Source organism: Nomascus leucogenys, chromosome 17 (assembly GCF_006542625.1).
Source record: "Nomascus leucogenys isolate Asia chromosome 17, Asia_NLE_v1, whole genome shotgun sequence".
In the NCBI taxonomy this organism is placed as follows: domain Eukaryota; kingdom Metazoa; phylum Chordata; class Mammalia; order Primates; family Hylobatidae; genus Nomascus; species Nomascus leucogenys.
The window spans coordinates 57,721,732-57,737,827 of NC_044397.1; the positions used below are offsets into that span (position 1 = coordinate 57,721,732).

The following is a 16,096-nucleotide window of genomic DNA, read 5'->3' on the forward strand; positions in this document are numbered from 1 at the left end:
TAGCTCAGAGTAGTTTGATCGTCTGAAGCCTTCTTCTCTCAACTCATCAAAGTCATCCTCCATCCAGCTTTGTTCCATTGCTGGTGAGGAACTGCGTTCCTTTGGAGGAGGAGAGGTGCTCTGTTTTTTAGAGTTTCCAGTTTTTTTGGTCTGTTTTTTCCCCATCTTTGTGGTTTTATCTACTTTTTGTCTTTGATGATGGTGATGTACAGATGGGTTTTTGGTGTGGATGTCCTTTCTGTTTGTTAGTTTTCCTTCTACCAGACAGGACCCTCAGCTGCAGGTCTGTTGGAGTTTACTAGAGGTGCACTCCAGACCCTGTTTGGCTGGGTGTCAGCAGCGGTGGCTGCAGAACAGTGGATTTTCGTGAGACCACAAATTCAGCTGTCTGATAGTTCCTCTGAAAGTTTTGTCTCAGAGAAGTACCGGGTTGAATGAGGTGTCAGTCTGTCCCTACTGGGGGGTGCCTCCCAGTTAGGCTGCTCAGGGGTGAGGGACCCACTTTAGGAGGCAGTCTGACCGTTCTCAGATCTCCAGCTGCGTGCTGGGAGAACCACTACTCTCTTCAAAGCTGTCAGTCAGACAGGGACATTTAAGTCTGTGGAAGTTCTTGCAGAGTTTTTGTTTGTCTGTGCCCTGCCCCCAGAGGTGGAGCCTACAGAGGCAGGCAGGCCTCCTTGAGCTGTGGTGGGCTCCACCCAGTTCGAGCTTCCTGGCTGCTTTGTTTACCTAAGCAAGCCTGGGCAATGGCGGGCGCCCCTCCCCCAGCCTCGCTGCCGCCTCGCAGCTTGATCTCAGACTGCTGTGCTAGCAATTAGCGAGACTCCGTGGGCATAGGACCCTCCGAGCCAGGTGCGGGACACAATCTCCTAGTGTGCCGTTTTCCAGGCCCGTTGGAAAAGCGCAGTATTAGGATGGGACTGACCCGATATTCCAGGTGCCGTCTGCTTCCCCTTTCTTTGACTAGGAAAGGGAACTCCCTGACTCCTTGCGCTTCCCGAGTGAGGCAATGCCTCGCCCTGCTTCGGCTCGCGCACAGTGCGCTTCACCGACTGTCCTGCACCCACTGTTAGGCACTCCCTAGTGAGATGAAACCGGTACCTCAAGCAGAAATGCAGAAATCACCCGTCTTCTGTGTCGCTGGGGCTGGGAGCTGGAGACCGGAGCTGTTCCTATTCGGCCATCTTGGCTCCACCCCCTAAAACAAGTAACATCTTAAAGCATAGAGACCATTTATTTTCCTTTGGTCAAGAGGCCGAATATCAAAAAGCAACTTGTTACTTAGGAAGTTGGCCAATAATCACCTAGAGACCAAACCTGGACTTAAATCCAGTTCCCTCAGCCCAGTTCAGTCATTTTAATTCCTTATAATAATGAAAAAGGCAAGAATATATGCATCATATGCCATGAGGCATTTTATTTACATCTTTTCTCTTCGTGCAGCTAAGCTTTATGAGTGCAGTTCTCATCCTCAAATACACCCGGGCACTCCTTGCTCAAGGCCAGTTCTCGGGGCAATTTGTGGTTGACAAAGGAGTGAGGCTTGAGCTCATCAGTCTCATATCCAGAGTCTGGGAAGTCTCTGAGCAAGAAAACTCGAAGGAGGAAGGCTATCTACATGAAGAAGGAATTACAGTCATCTCAGATTTATTGTTGGCAAGTCACACTTTTTCTCCATCCATAAAAATACTGTTTCCCTCTCCCAGGATGTTAACCTGTATTTGTAATTGCTTCTCAAAACCAAAAACAGAATCAGTTTCTGAAGTACGGTGTTTATTTTTCTGGGTGGCAGTTTGGTATTTGGAGACTTTCATTTTGAATTTTAAGTATTTCATGGTAATATTATAATGTTTCCAGTGAAACCTTCCTTCTATTTTATCCTTTTTTTGTTTTGGTAGATTTTCATTTGGGATATTTGGGATGTTTGACTCAGAATACCTTCTGTTTTTTTGAGGAATGATGTGAAGTAATGCAAATGATTTATTGCATGCAGTAATTTTAAAAGTAGCCCTGCTGATACATAACTGCCTAAAAAGGCCAAAGTTTATGTCATTTATTTCTGCTCTCGTAACTTTGGAAATTGTCTCCGAGACTTTTTTATTTTTACTTTATGAAATGGCCAGTGCTTTCAAGAAGCAGTAAGTGAATAGGCTTCTGGCCTTCCTCTCCTGCCAATTTAGCATCCTTCTCCAGTCCTGCTGGCTTATTTAACTGATGGCTACTGTAACATTTGGGAAATTAGCAAGTAAATGGTCTGTCTGAACCTACTAATAATCATCGTCATTACTCACAAGTGTTTAAGAGCATTTGTCGCCTACTTACCCGGTGCCGAGCCCTAAGACCTGCGCTCTTGCTTCCTGGCATCCAGTCTCACTTGAGATGGGCTTTTTAACTGCTTTTCCCCTCTCCCCTAGCCTGGATTCAAGACACTTTGCACATTTGTGTTATAAACATCCCACTCCCTATGCTCTATGTTTCAGGGTTGTCTCTCTTTGAACCACGTTAGCACTGGGCAGATGGAGTTCCGGACCCTTCTTCATTACAACCTTCAGAGCTCTGTCCAGAGCCTGGGATCTGTCCAGGTGCATTTACCTGGTGACCTTGCTGGGCACAATCCTGCTGGGGCGGAGACACAGAGCCCATGCTACATTAGCCAGCTCATACTCTCCAAGAAGAACCCATATCCAGGGGGCCAAGCTCCTGGGCAGGTACAAGCTGACAGATGACCTGCCACTTCTAATGACCATTTCAAATTTGCAGTAATTGGGCTTTAATGACAAAAAGAGAAACTAGGTTGGCATATTTGCCCCTGTTTTTTTCATGTTTGCACCCTCTCAGTGCCAAGGAGGGGGGGCACTTAGAACATGTTGCTGACTCTACTCCTCTTAGAAGGTTAGCTTCTCCAGAAAACTCCTGGCAAAACTAGATGTCACTTGTATCTGGGACACTGGGCATATTCAGTGTTTCCTTGAGGCCTTCTAATCCGTTGTCAGAGAACAGAAGGCTCTGGGGGGTTGCAGCATGTGATGCAGTGATTATGCAGGCATTCTGGCCAATCGTGTCTTTAGAACGATGAAGATATGGGTCTAACATCAAATGCAGAGTATACCTGAATGACGCTTAAGAAGGGGCTGCTGAGGACATGGCAGTGCTTACCCCCCATCCTCCCTGCTCATCAGAGAGGCACAGCTGGGCTGAACCTGCAGGGTTCCCTGAGAGGTCAGGAGGAACAGGGGACCACAGTGAAAGGGAGATGTGAGGATGGGGAAGTCAGGGAGGATTGTCCCAGCCACTTGGCAGTTTTGTAGACATTCACTCGGAAGCTTTGTGAATGACCCCAGGGTCACCATGAGTGAGTTTGGAAGGGCAGAGAGCAAGGATTCTCTGTATTTCTGTAGCCCCAGACCCCAGTCTGGCTCAAGTATGTGGCTCATTTGGTGACCCAACAAATGTCTGATGGATGTATGGACAAATTAATGAGGTACATCTTATTTTGGTAAAAAAAAATGCTCATCTTTTACAGCATTTGCTTTTTTAAATGGAAATGGAAATGGCTAATCAGCATATGAAAATAATTCAAACTAACAAGCAATAAAAAACACAAATTAAAATGATTTTTTTAACTTACAAAAGTGCAATTACTTAAAAACACTTACTGCTTGTGGAGGTGCAGTGAGTAAACCAGGGCGTTCGTCAGTGTGACCTTTTGGAAAGCGCTTTGTCAACTAGGCATCCAGCAACAACCTGGCCTACACTGTTACACTTCTAAGACTCTACACTAGCAACATTAGAAAAGATTTGTTCAGAACAAGATGTCTTATTTATTTACTCAAACCAATATTATTATGACTCAAATAGAAATGTACCTAAGTGTTCAACATAGGGATAGAGTTCATATATAGCTAATTGATATTATGTCAATCAGGGAATTTTAGTAATTTGAGAAGACTGCAAAAATATAGACAACTGAGGCCGGGCACGGTGGCTCACGCCTGTAATCCCAGCAGTTTGGGAGGCTGAGGTGAGTGGATCAAGTAAGGTCAGGAGTTCAAGACCAGCCTGACCAACATGGTGAAACATCCGTCTCTACTAAAAATACAAAAATTAGCCAGGTATGATGGCACGTGCCTGTAGTCCCAGCTACTCGGGAGGCTGAGGCAGGAGAATCGCTTGAACCTGGGAGGCAGAAGTTGCAGTGAGCCGAGACTGCACCACTGCACTCCAGCCTGGGCGATGGAGCAAGACTCTGTGTCAAAAAAATATAGATATAGATATAGATACAGATATAGACAACTAAATTGTCTGCCAAATATGTACTCTATTACATAGCAAAATTTGATACTCAACATCCTGAAATATGATTTCTATGAGCAATGGGACTATAGAATAGCTATTCTTCACTCTTTATACTTTTCTATACCTTCCTGATTATCTACAATGAGCAGATATTTCTTTTGTATTAGCTTTTAAAATAAAAAATACTTCAAAATACTTTAGAAATTATTAATTTTAATAAGAATGATGCAAATGAAGCATTATATTCATTCCAATCCTGCCATCCTGACTAGTAAAACTGGTTTATTTTTGTATGCTAGCTTCTAATATCAGGCATATAATTTTATGTAAGTGTAATAGCAGCACCACGATACTTTGGTTTGCTGCTTTTCTCACTTAAGCCCATTGCTTGCTGTCATTTGCTCTGAGATGGTCTTTGTTCCCCAAGATTGGTGGAGTTGTGGGCCTCAACCTCTATACCTGCTCCAGCAGAAGACCCATCAACAGGCAGTGGCTAAGGAAACCCGTGATGGTCGAGTTTGGGAAGGAGGATGGCCTGGTAAGGAGAGCCTTTCTCAGTATCTCTACTTCATTTAGGCTGTGCTGGCTGATTTTTAATGTGTTTATTTTACCAAAGGCAAATTTTACTTAACTTGTTTTCTTTGTGATGACAGGATAATAGGAGAAATAAAACAACATTTGTATTACTTCGGGATAAAGTGAATCTCCATCAGTTCACTGAGCTTTCTGAAAACCCCCAGGAATCTCTACAGATAGAAATTGAATTTTCCAAACCTGTTACAAGGGCATTTCCCGTCATGTTGCTAGTAAGGTGTGTTGATGGTAACAGCTACAATGAGAATGAGATTGGAGTAAGACATATTGTCCGTAAGAATGTTTTGTGAAAAAAAATCAGTGAATTAAATTGTGTTTTTAAAGCAATAATGAGGCTCATTGTTTAAAGAAATTGTTATCTATTCTGCTGTTCAGACGGTAAGCTTCCTGACTTTGGTTTTTGAGTTTGGATTCCTGCCTGTTAACATTATTAGAATGAGAAGCATTATAATTATTAGTGATAATGCATACAGTCTCATTTAGAAATCTAATTCTTTCAGTATAGGTCCAAGCAAGATTTTTTTTTATTTTTCCAAAAGGAGAAAATGTGTTTAAATGTATATATCTAACGAAACTTGATAAAATAATTATTTTTCTCAGGAATGTTGAGTTCATGAAACTTGTATAGGCCCCAGTTAATAAATAAATTACCTGGGAAGGTAATTGACTATTGGGAAGGTAAGTGACTATTGAAAAGATTCTTTGAAATTCTACAGCAAAGGTGCTAATGGAAACCTCCAGTCTGCAGAGTTCATTGGAGGTCTGGATGGGCAGGGCCTTGATCACCTTCCTTCTCGGAGTCCCCGTGTGTTTAGGCTATGTGGCAAAGATGCTCACTGTTCTACTGCTCCTGCTTGCTTAGGTGGGCATCTCAGCTAGATTAAAGGGTTCTCGTGAGCAAGGCTGTATCTTACGCAGGCGCTGTCCACACAGCCCTTGGCACGCAGTTTAATCTCTGCTTGTTGGCCTGACTCTCATTCTGCCAAATGAGCTGAGCATTCGATGTCTAAAAGTGGCCATCTGCTTAGAGTTTGGATTTTAATTTAATTCTTTAAGTCACATGCAGAAAAGGCAAATCAGTTCTGAGGAATTTCTGAGTCTAACTACTAAGACTACTACTTGGTCTAGCTTTGTGCTTGCTATCTTTTATCTGCAAACAGGTTACGGTAAAGAGTTAATACAAACATGCAAACATACGTGTGTGTGCTGCAGTGCCCCTCCCTGTTTAGTTTTTGGTTTGTTTTTTTTTTGGTTTGTTGGTTTTTGAGACGGAGTTTCACTCTTGTTGCCCAGGTTGGAGTGCAATGGTGTGATATCGGCTCACTGCAACCTCTGCCTCCCGGGTTCAAGTGATTCTCCTGCCTCAGCCTCCTGAGTAGTTGGGATTACAAGTGTGCATCACCACGCACAGCTGATTTTGTATTTTTAAGTAGAGATGGGGTTTCACCATGTTGGTCAGGCTGGTCTCGAACTCCCAACCTCAGGTGGTCCACCTTGGCCTCCCAAAGTGCTGGGATTACAGGCGTGAGCCACCGTGCCTGGCCAAAGTGTTTGTTTTTAATGAGATGCAGGGTGAAAGTGTTATGTAGGCGTTTTTACTAAGAGACTAGGTGGTGGTGTGGAATTAAGCACATTGACCCTTTTTAGTCCCAGGCTACCTCCTTTCAATGAGAAGGATGTTTTGCACAAATTGAGTAAACTCTTGATAGAAATTTGACTAAAAGCTTTGAGAGAGAAGAAAAAAATGAGAAATCCCTATTTTGTTTTTATCTCCTAGATTCTCTGAGAAACCTACTCCCTCTGATTTTCTTGTGAAGCAGATCTACTTCTGGGATGAGTCAATTGTGCAGATTTATATACCTGCTGCTTCTCAGAAAGGTCAGTGAACAAGGCGCTTTATTTTCCCATTCTGTTTACATGATTAAAACATCCCCTATAACCATATATAGTGGTGTTTTTCTTTATTCATGACAAAAACATCAGAATCCTTTCTCTGCTTGCTTATAAACAAACTGCTCCACTATAGATACCGCACATGGAAACTGCCCCATGATGAGCGCCATCCTTGTGACACAGTGGCTGGTGCTGCTCGCTGCCCTACCCATCTCTTCCCAGCTGGTCTCCGGCGCCTCCTCCTGATCCTTAGGGCTCTGCATATGCTCAGTCTGAGTCTTTGCCTGCGGCACCCTCCTGCCTTGCTTCCCTCAAACTAACCTCTGCTGAATTTCCCTGACCTCAGAGTTGACCTAGGACTTCTGAGACGTCTCTGTATCTCACGTATCAATAGGGCACAGGACACCCTCTGAAGCAGTGTGGGGGCAGAGTGTGAAGTTTGGGGCTCACCCCTTCTCCATGGTCTACCCCTGGTGGCTTAGGATTCTGAGTCTCAGCAACCCCCTCCCCAAAAAAGCAAGAAAGTGGAGCTCAGTGGGCTGAAGTGGCACCCACAGGCAACTCACCAGACACGTGCCTTACACTGACTTCCACAGGCCCTGGCCCTGGAGAGGAGCTGGCTTCTGACTGTCAGTGAGTGGGCCAGACCCATTGTCTCTACATTTTTACTGGGATATAGTTATTTTCTTCTGAGAACCAGTATTTGTTTCTTTTAAAAATGAATCAAACTGTATTGCTCATCAAATTCAATTCTCAATGGTATTTTTTAATATTGCATTTCATGTGTTCTTTTTCACAGTTTTTATTGTAATTTCAAGCGATAGAAAATTAGAAAAATATGTACAACATATACCCGTATCCTTTTCCTTGAGATTCACCGTTTGTTGATTTCTGGCACATTTGCCTTATCTGCATGTGTACAGGTGTGCACACGTGGGTGGGGGATGTTTTTGAGGGAGAGGACAAGCTGTTGGAGAGAAAGTTGCAGGCCCCATGACATACCACCCCTAAATACTTAAACTTTTATCTCATGAAAACAAGGGCATTCCCTACAAAACTCAGTACATTATCATAAGGAAAAGAAATAAACATTAATTCAAGAATATCTATTCTGTTATCCACATTTAAATTTTTTAAATCCCCCCAAATGCCTTCTATAGCTCTTTATATCTTTTATTCAGAAGTAGGTCAAAGTTCATGAATGCATTTTGTTGCTGTGTTTTTATATAGTCCCTTTAAAAATCTACAACACCCTCCCAATTTTTGCCTTTTTTTCAGACTTTTTTAAATGAGCTTAGGTTAGTTATTTTCTGAATGTCGTACATTCAGGAAATTGCCTGTTTCCTCATGATTAAATTCAGTTCACAGATGATTGGCAGCATGTTCTATAGGCGATGGTGCTAAGTTTGGTAATTTGCTTGGGGAAAGAACCTCCAATCTTTCTATTTTCCCCTTTGTGAGATGATACTTGTGAGACCATCTTAGTATCTTCTTCGCTTACAAACTGTCACCCCATGATCTTAAGGACCCATGGGTGATACAGGTACATAGGAGGCTACAAAATGGTGATTTGTTAATTCCACCATGAATTAGCTGGCATTCTTCAGTAAAGAAGAGCTTCAGTCTCTATCTTACTCTTGCTCTCTTGTCTCTATGATGCATAGTGTTTCTTAAAAATTCAATGTGTTAAAAAAAAATTCAGTGTGTTTAGTTCACTTCCATTATTTTACTTTTTGATGCACAAATTATTCCAGTGGGAGCTCCTCCAAGATGCTTCCTAAGGTTTTCTTGACATGACATCACGATCCTCAAGTGCTTCTTTACTTTCTGGGACACCAGGGTGTCCTGGCTTATCCTGTGTTTGGCCAGCCCTTCCTTGGAACCGGCTATGTCCTCAATGAAGCTTGGTTCATTGATGGGAGATGACATTAGAACACAAGAACTGCGCATCACATTTGCTCATTGCTATTGGGGCGTCATTGATTTAGTGTGTGTGTGTGTGTGTGTGTGTGTGTGTGTGTGTAAAATGAGTTAATGACAATGCCTTAATTCAAATCCAACACCCAGGGTTCCTTCTTACTTTCTCCCATTGTGTGTTCAGATCCCCATTCTCCTACAGTGAGAATTCCAGTTTCCAAAACACGAGAACTTGAGAGCCAGTTTCCAATGAGCAAAATTCACTTTGCTCTATCCTACAGTATACACTATCCTACAGTAAAACGATTTAAATCTAAGTTGTTTTAGAATTAAGCACCTGTACCCCTAACAATCACAAACCTACCAGATAAAGTTCAATATTTCTTTCTAGATTTTTTTTGTTTAGTTTTGACTTTACATTCTTACATGATATATTACAGTAAGAGCACATAGTCAAAAGTTAGTTGAATTAATTATTTTCTCTGTGGGGTTTTGCTATACATTTTATATACAGCTAGGTTCACTTTTTTGCATGTACTTAATGCTAAGGCTTACTTTTATCCTTTTTTTTTTTGAGACAGAGTCTTGCTCTTGTTGCCCAGGCTGGAGTGCAATGGCGTGATCTCGGCTCACTGCAACCTCTGCCTCCTGGGTTCAAGCGATTCTCCTGCCTCAGCCTCCCAGGTAGCTGAGATTACAGGCATACACCACCAGGCCCAGCTAATTTTTGTATTTTTAGTAGGGACAGGGTTTCACCATGTTGGTCAGGCTGGCCTCGAACTCCTGACCTCGGGTCATCTATCCTCCTTGGCCTCTCAAAGTGCTGGGATTACAGGCTTTCACCATGTTGGTCAGGCTGGCCTCGAACTCCTGACCTCGGGTCATCTATCCTCCTTGGCCTCTCAAAGTGCTGGGATTACAGGCGTGAGCCACAGCACCTGTCCCCATTTTTTTAACATTAATTTATGTTTTGAATTTGTGAGACATTTTTATTGTTCAAATGTCTAAAGCACATTTAAAGATGTATGTCTCAGAGCTAAATCTTTCAACAGCTTTATTCTTCTACCTTGTTATCACCTAGTCCTTATAGGTAATTGTTTTCATTTGTTTCCTTTATTTTATTTTATTTCAGTAGTTTTTGGGGAACAGGTGGTTTTTGGTTACATGAATAAGTTCCTTAGTGGTGATTTGTGAGATTTTGGTGCACCCATCACCCGAGCAGTATACCCTGTACCCTATGTGTAGTCTTTTATCTCTCACCCCCTCATCCTTACCCCTAAGTCCCCAAAGTCCTATTTTGTCATTCGTATGCCTTTGCAACCTCATAGCTTATCTCCCACTTGTGAGAACATAAAATATTTGGTTTTCCATTCCTGAGTTACTTCACTTAGTATAGTGGTCTCCAACTCCATCCAGGTTGCTGCAAATGCCATTTTTTTGTTCCTTCTTATGGCTGAGTAGTATTCCATGGTGCATATATACCATATTTTCTTTATCCACTTGTTGGTTGATGAGCATTTAGGTTGGTTCTGTTGTACTAGTTTACATTCCCACAAGCAGTGTAAAAGTATTCCCTTTTCACCACATACACACCAACATCTATTATTTTCTGATTTTTAAAAATTATGGCCATTTTTGCAGGAGTAAGATGGTATCTCATTGTGGTTTTAATTTGCATTTCCCTATTACTTAGTGGTGTTGAGTATTTTTTCACATATTTTTTAGCCATCTACATATCTTCTTTTGAGAATTGTCTGTTCAGGTCCTTGCCCACTTTTTGATGGGGTTATTTGTATTTTCTTGTGATTTGTTTGAGTTCCTTATGAATTCTGGATACTAGTCCTTTGTCAGATGCATAGTTTGCAAATTGTTTCTCCTACTCTGTTGGTTGTCTGCTTACTCTGCTGATTATTTCTTTTGCTTTGCAGGAGCTTTTTGGTTTAATTGGGTCCCATCTATTTATTTTTGTTTTCGTTGCATTTGCTTTTGGGTCTTGGTCATGATTTATTTGCCTAAGCCAATGTCTAGAAGAGTTTTTCCGATGTTACCTTTTAGAATTTTTATAGCTTCAAGTCTTAGATTTAAGTCTTTGATCCAGCTCAAGTTGATTTTTTACATCAAATGAGAGATGAAGATCCAGTTTTATTCTTCTACATGTGGCTAGCCAATTATCCCAGCACCATTTGTTGAATAGAGTGTCCTTTCCTCATTTTATGTTTTTGTTTGCTTTGTCAAAAATCAATTGGCTTTAGGTATTTGGCCTTATTTTTGGGTTCTGCATTCTGTTCCATTGGTCTACATGCCTATTTCTATGCCAGTAGCATGCTGTGTTGGTAACTATAGCCTCGTAGTATAGTTTGAAGTCTGGTAATGTGATGCCTCCAGATTTGTTCTTTTTGCTTAGTATTGCTTTGGCTATGTGATTCCATATGAATTTTAGGATTGTTTTGTCTAGTTTTGTGAAGAACAATGATTATACTTTTTTTTTTTTTTTGAGACTGGAGTTTCACTCTTGTTGCCCAGGCTGGAGTCCAATGGCACAATCTTGGCTCACCACAACCTCCACCTCCTGGGTTCAAGTGATTCTCCTGCCTCAGCCTCCCGAGTAGCTGGGATTACAGGCATGTGCCACCACACCGGGCTAATTTTGTATTTTTAGTAGAGAACGGGTTTCTCCATGTTGGTCAGGCTGGTCTCGAACTCCCGACCTCAGGTGGTCCACCCGCCTCGGCCTCCCAAAGTGCTGGGATTACAGGCATGAGCCACCGCACCCTGCCTCGATTATTATAATTTTATGGGAATTGTTTTTCTGATGTTTCTTTTTGGGAAAATAAGCCCATGCATACCCACATTATTTCCCCTTATTTCTTACGCTCATTTGTGTTGTGCTTTTCTTACTTAAATTACATATTTAGAAATCACTCCATATGTATTTATTCATCAATATCTTTTTTTTTTTAACTGCTATGTGCTTCTCCATTGTATAGATGGACCGTAGTTTATTCAGCCAGTCTCCTATGTATTCGCATGGAAGACTTGTGCATATACTGTATTACATGTAGGGGGAGGAATATATCTTCAAGTTTAATTCCTAGATAGGCTGTTCCTGGGTCGAATGGTAAATGCCTGTGTGGTTTTGGTAGGTATTGTCACGTTTACGTCCAGCAGTGTCTGACGCTGCCTGTTTTCCCACTTCTTTGCCAAAAGGATGTATTTTCAAGCTATTGAGTTTTGCCAGTCATATAATTGAGAAATGTTCATTTTAATATGCATTTTATATGAATTAAGTTGGGTATTTTTTCATATATTTAAAGCCATTATCCACTTTTTTTGTCTGTGAATTGTTCATATATGCCCATTTTTGTATTGAGTTTGTTTTTTCTTGATGTTTAAGAGCACTTTATATGTTAGGGCTATTTTTAAAATAGTAATTTATTCACCATTTCTTGTAAGACTCTTAGATTTTGAGCCATCGTTTGAAATTTATTTCTTACGTCCAGATTATAAAAGAAGTCATTCATGTGTTCCTCAGTACTTGTGCAGTTTGTTTTTGTTTTTTCTTTTATATTTAGATACCTGATTTGCTAATGTTTATTATTATTTTTTATAGCATGAGATGCCCATATTTTTACAAAGGGCTAATGTCTAGTTGTCCCAACATCATTTATTTAAAAAGTCTTGGGCAATTTTTAAATAAATAGAATGTTAAATACTTCTGCTTCTAAACATACAAAGTAGGCTAAACATAAAAAAAAATTATAGGCTAAAACTCCATGGGTCATTGTGCTGTCCTCACCAGAATGGGTTCAGACTCCAGGTATACTGAAATTTCTCAGGCTGGCTGACAAACTGGCGAGGGACAGGAAGTGGGCTTGAATTTCAGCTAAAGAAACTGACTCAACCCTCTTCCATCCCCACTAGGGTCAGGGGGTGTGGCCTGTTCAGGGTGTTAGGGGGCACTTGGAACATAAGGGATGCTAGAAACACTGTTTTTCTTCCCAATTCTCTACCATTCTTCAATTCATATCTGCATCCAGGAGCTTTGACTGGGTGGATTTAATCCAAATTTAAATGCTTCAGGGACAGGAAATGGCTAGAATTTGATGCTATCTTTCAGTTCTTGCTCATCTCTACTCCTTGTCCCCACCTATCTGCCTATTCTGTCTGCATTTGAAATGGAGAATGCCTTTCTGCAAACCTCAGGTTGTACTTTTTATTTATGTTTTCTCTTTTTAGATGCCAATGTAGGCTATTTATCCTTATTAGATGCTGACTATGACAGAAAACCTCCAAACAGATATTTAGCTAAGGCAGTGAACTATACAGTACATTTCCAGTGGATCCGATGCCTGTTTTGGGACAAGAGAGAGTGGAAATCTGAACATTTCTCTCCACAACCAGGAACTTCTCCTGAAAAAGTGAACTGCAGGTATAGACACATTTGAGAAAGAATCTGAGACTTTTCGTAAATGACTGCCTTGTCTTCTGCATTTGGCCCAACCCCTAGAGCCTTTCCTGAACCTTGTCCTTAAGAAGCTGGAGCACTCTTGGTTTGTACAACTCTGCAGCCTGTGTCAGTTCTCTCGTAGCCAGTTCGTGTGTCAGCCTTGGTTCTCCCACTGTATGGGCTCCCAAGGAGCAGGGGCTGCTTTATAGAGTCTCCTCGTGTTCCTCCTTCCCATGGCGACTGTCATGGAGGAGGTGTTTATTAAGTGTCTGTTGAAGACGTGAGTCAGTGGATGAGTGATAGATGAACCTATCAGTTTTCTTATCATAGAAGTGCTGACATCCTTTGAGTATGCAATTTGTAGTCAGGCAGGTGGGACCCTCAGTTCTCACCATGCCCTCATGTTGCTCTGAGAGTCCCTCATCTTCAGAGGACCCTCCACAGCCTGGTGGTAATCGTGTGCTTTCTGAGGCAAGAAAAGTCTCTGCGTAAACATGAACAGCCTCCTCAGGAATTTCTGGGCATATGAGTCATGTCACTAAATTAGAAATTATTTGTCATCTAGCTGACAGACTAACAATTCTATAAGAGGCCCAGTTCATTCTTTTTTGTTGCCCTTACCTTTTCATTAGGATAGAGATAAGCAATTATTAGGCATATTTAGAAACAAATAGTCATTTCCTTTTAAAAAACAAATAAGCCATAAGACATTATATTTTGTGATTTCCTGCTAGGAGGCAAATATATCCAGATCATACCATATCAGTGCAATTCATAGCTGTTTATTGATTTTCTTATGTTGCACTCTTAAATTTTTCTCATGCCATTGCTAGGAGCACATCCAAACTTACTGGTAATGGCCCAATATTTTGCTTCAATATTAAATTATTGATAAATGCATTAATGCAATCATTCATTTTCTATTACATAACTACTCTCTGCTAGGCACTTTTTTAGGAGCCAAGAGTACAAAAATGAATAATAGGCCAGGCGTGGTGGTTCATGCCTGTAATCTCAGCATTTTGGGAGGCCGAGATGGGTGGATCACTTGAGGTTAGGAGTTTGAGACCAGCCTGGCCAACATAGCAAACCCCATCTCTACTAAAAATACAAAATTAGATGGGCACACACCTGCAATCCCAGTTACTTGGGAGGCTGAGGCACAAGAATCACTTGAACCTGGGAGGTAGAGGTTGCAGTGAGCTGAAATCACGCCACTGCATTCCAGCCTGGGCATCAGAGCAAGACTCCATCTCAAAAACAAACAAACAAACAAATAAAATAAAATAAATCAATAACACATAGAACCTGCTCACAAGATAATGAGGGTGAGATAGACTTTATTTTTAAAAAAGGAGACAGTGTTTACAGTGATTGTCAGGGTAGGATATTTGTAATGCCAGGAATTGGCGCTTAGGCAGAGGAGTTGGCCAGAGCTTGACTAGCAGCACAGCTAGGCTGTGACTGGGACCTGAGAGCCTCAGGCTGCAGCCATGCCATGGAGGGCTGTCATGAAGACCGCCATGTGCTCTGGAGTCTTGCATCTCAGGACAGCCTCCATGGGAGCCGTGTGCCCCAACACGCAGATGTGAAGAACTCTGGCATATCAGAAGAGTCCCTCATTTCTAACTTGGGTTTCAGGTGAATCTTTTAAACTGGGTCTTAGTCATAAAGTTATCATTATTGCACTCTTTCTTCCTTTTCACATTCCTTTAACCAACATGCCGTTACAGTGTCAACAGCTGCTCTCTCCACACATTCTGAATCCTCATCCGCATTTCCTTCCTAGCTACCATCGCCTCGCGGCATTCACTCTCCTAAGGAGAAAGCTGAAGGCCAGTTTTGAAGTGAGTGAAATTTCCAAGTTACAGAGGTAAGTTCCATTTCCTACATAAAGACTTCATAGACTTTATTTGTTTTACTGTTCACTCAGGATGCCCACATACAATTCTGGGGGTGCTTGAAATCATGTTACTTAATATTATTGCACATTTGAAATGTGTATATTAGTAGATAATTATCTTTAAATATTATATAGTTGAATGTATACTTATATATCTTGTCTCTCTATACTTAAATTCACTGATGAGAGATTTATAAACACAAGAAAGTCAACATGCTTTTCATACTTTTAAGTTTATTTTTAGTTCAGTGTGAATTTGGTCAATTATTATTGATAGGGTTGATATCTACAGTGACAATAATGCCCAAAGAGCCTGTCCTGGTTTATGTTTATTGTCATAGCCTAATTATTAATAGCTCCCTCTTTCTCTCTCTGGAGTATCCCATTTTAGATAATGGAATTAAAATGTACACTATTTTTATAGCCACTTTTATATGAAATGGTTATATTTAAACTCTGAGATACAAGTAAAGTGAATGTAAGCTGATATGGACAGGAACATTCCCTGTCTTATTCATCAGTGTCACCCTACATTTAATACAATGCTTAGAGTAAATATTTGCTAAATGAATATCTAGGGCAGAGTCTGCATTTTCTGGGGTGTTGAGTGTTAAATTTTTTTCTCCTTATGTTCATATAATAGGAAACTCTACCTTACTTTATTATTTCATCAATCATATTACTTTATAGACTAGTTGGTGGACCAGATAATTAGTAAATAAGACATGAATTGCTAATGCAACAGATGTTGGGTGCAGAAAAGGTCACTGGCCATTCAGTGATCAGGGCTCGGAAGACAGCAGCCTCAACCATGGTGTCTGCGGCATTGACACCACTGGGGCTCAGGCAAACCATGGGGGAAGCAGCCCTGGAAGATGTCCAGAGAGAGGAAAGACCTGAAGTTCTACAGGGGCTATCTGGCCAGAATCTGAAAGGTTTCAGAGTATTGTCCAGGTGGAAGGATGTGAGCACCCTGCAGAGCTCATGGGGCAGAGCTCTGAACAGACTCTATCTTGGTGGGGAAAAAGAGGGCAGGTGAGAAACCA

At 41.3% G+C, this 16,096-nt stretch overlaps 1 protein-coding gene across 2 annotated transcripts in view; it reads left to right on the forward strand.

Annotated features, from left to right (window-relative positions):
• The window catches only part of PKD1L1 (polycystin 1 like 1, transient receptor potential channel interacting), a 183,584-nt gene that overhangs the window by 95,241 nt on the left and 72,247 nt on the right, over positions 1–16,096 (forward strand). For both annotated transcript variants that reach the window (XM_030796568.1, XM_030796567.1), the window contains exons 27-33: positions 1,444–1,656; positions 2,481–2,708; positions 4,724–4,834; positions 4,950–5,107; positions 6,668–6,768; positions 12,937–13,129; positions 14,937–15,020. In XM_030796568.1, coding sequence (XP_030652428.1) covers positions 1,444–1,656; positions 2,481–2,708; positions 4,724–4,834; positions 4,950–5,107; positions 6,668–6,768; positions 12,937–13,129; positions 14,937–15,020 — 1,088 coding nt within the window. The remainder of the gene's footprint in view (positions 1–1,443; positions 1,657–2,480; positions 2,709–4,723; positions 4,835–4,949; positions 5,108–6,667; positions 6,769–12,936; positions 13,130–14,936; positions 15,021–16,096) is intronic.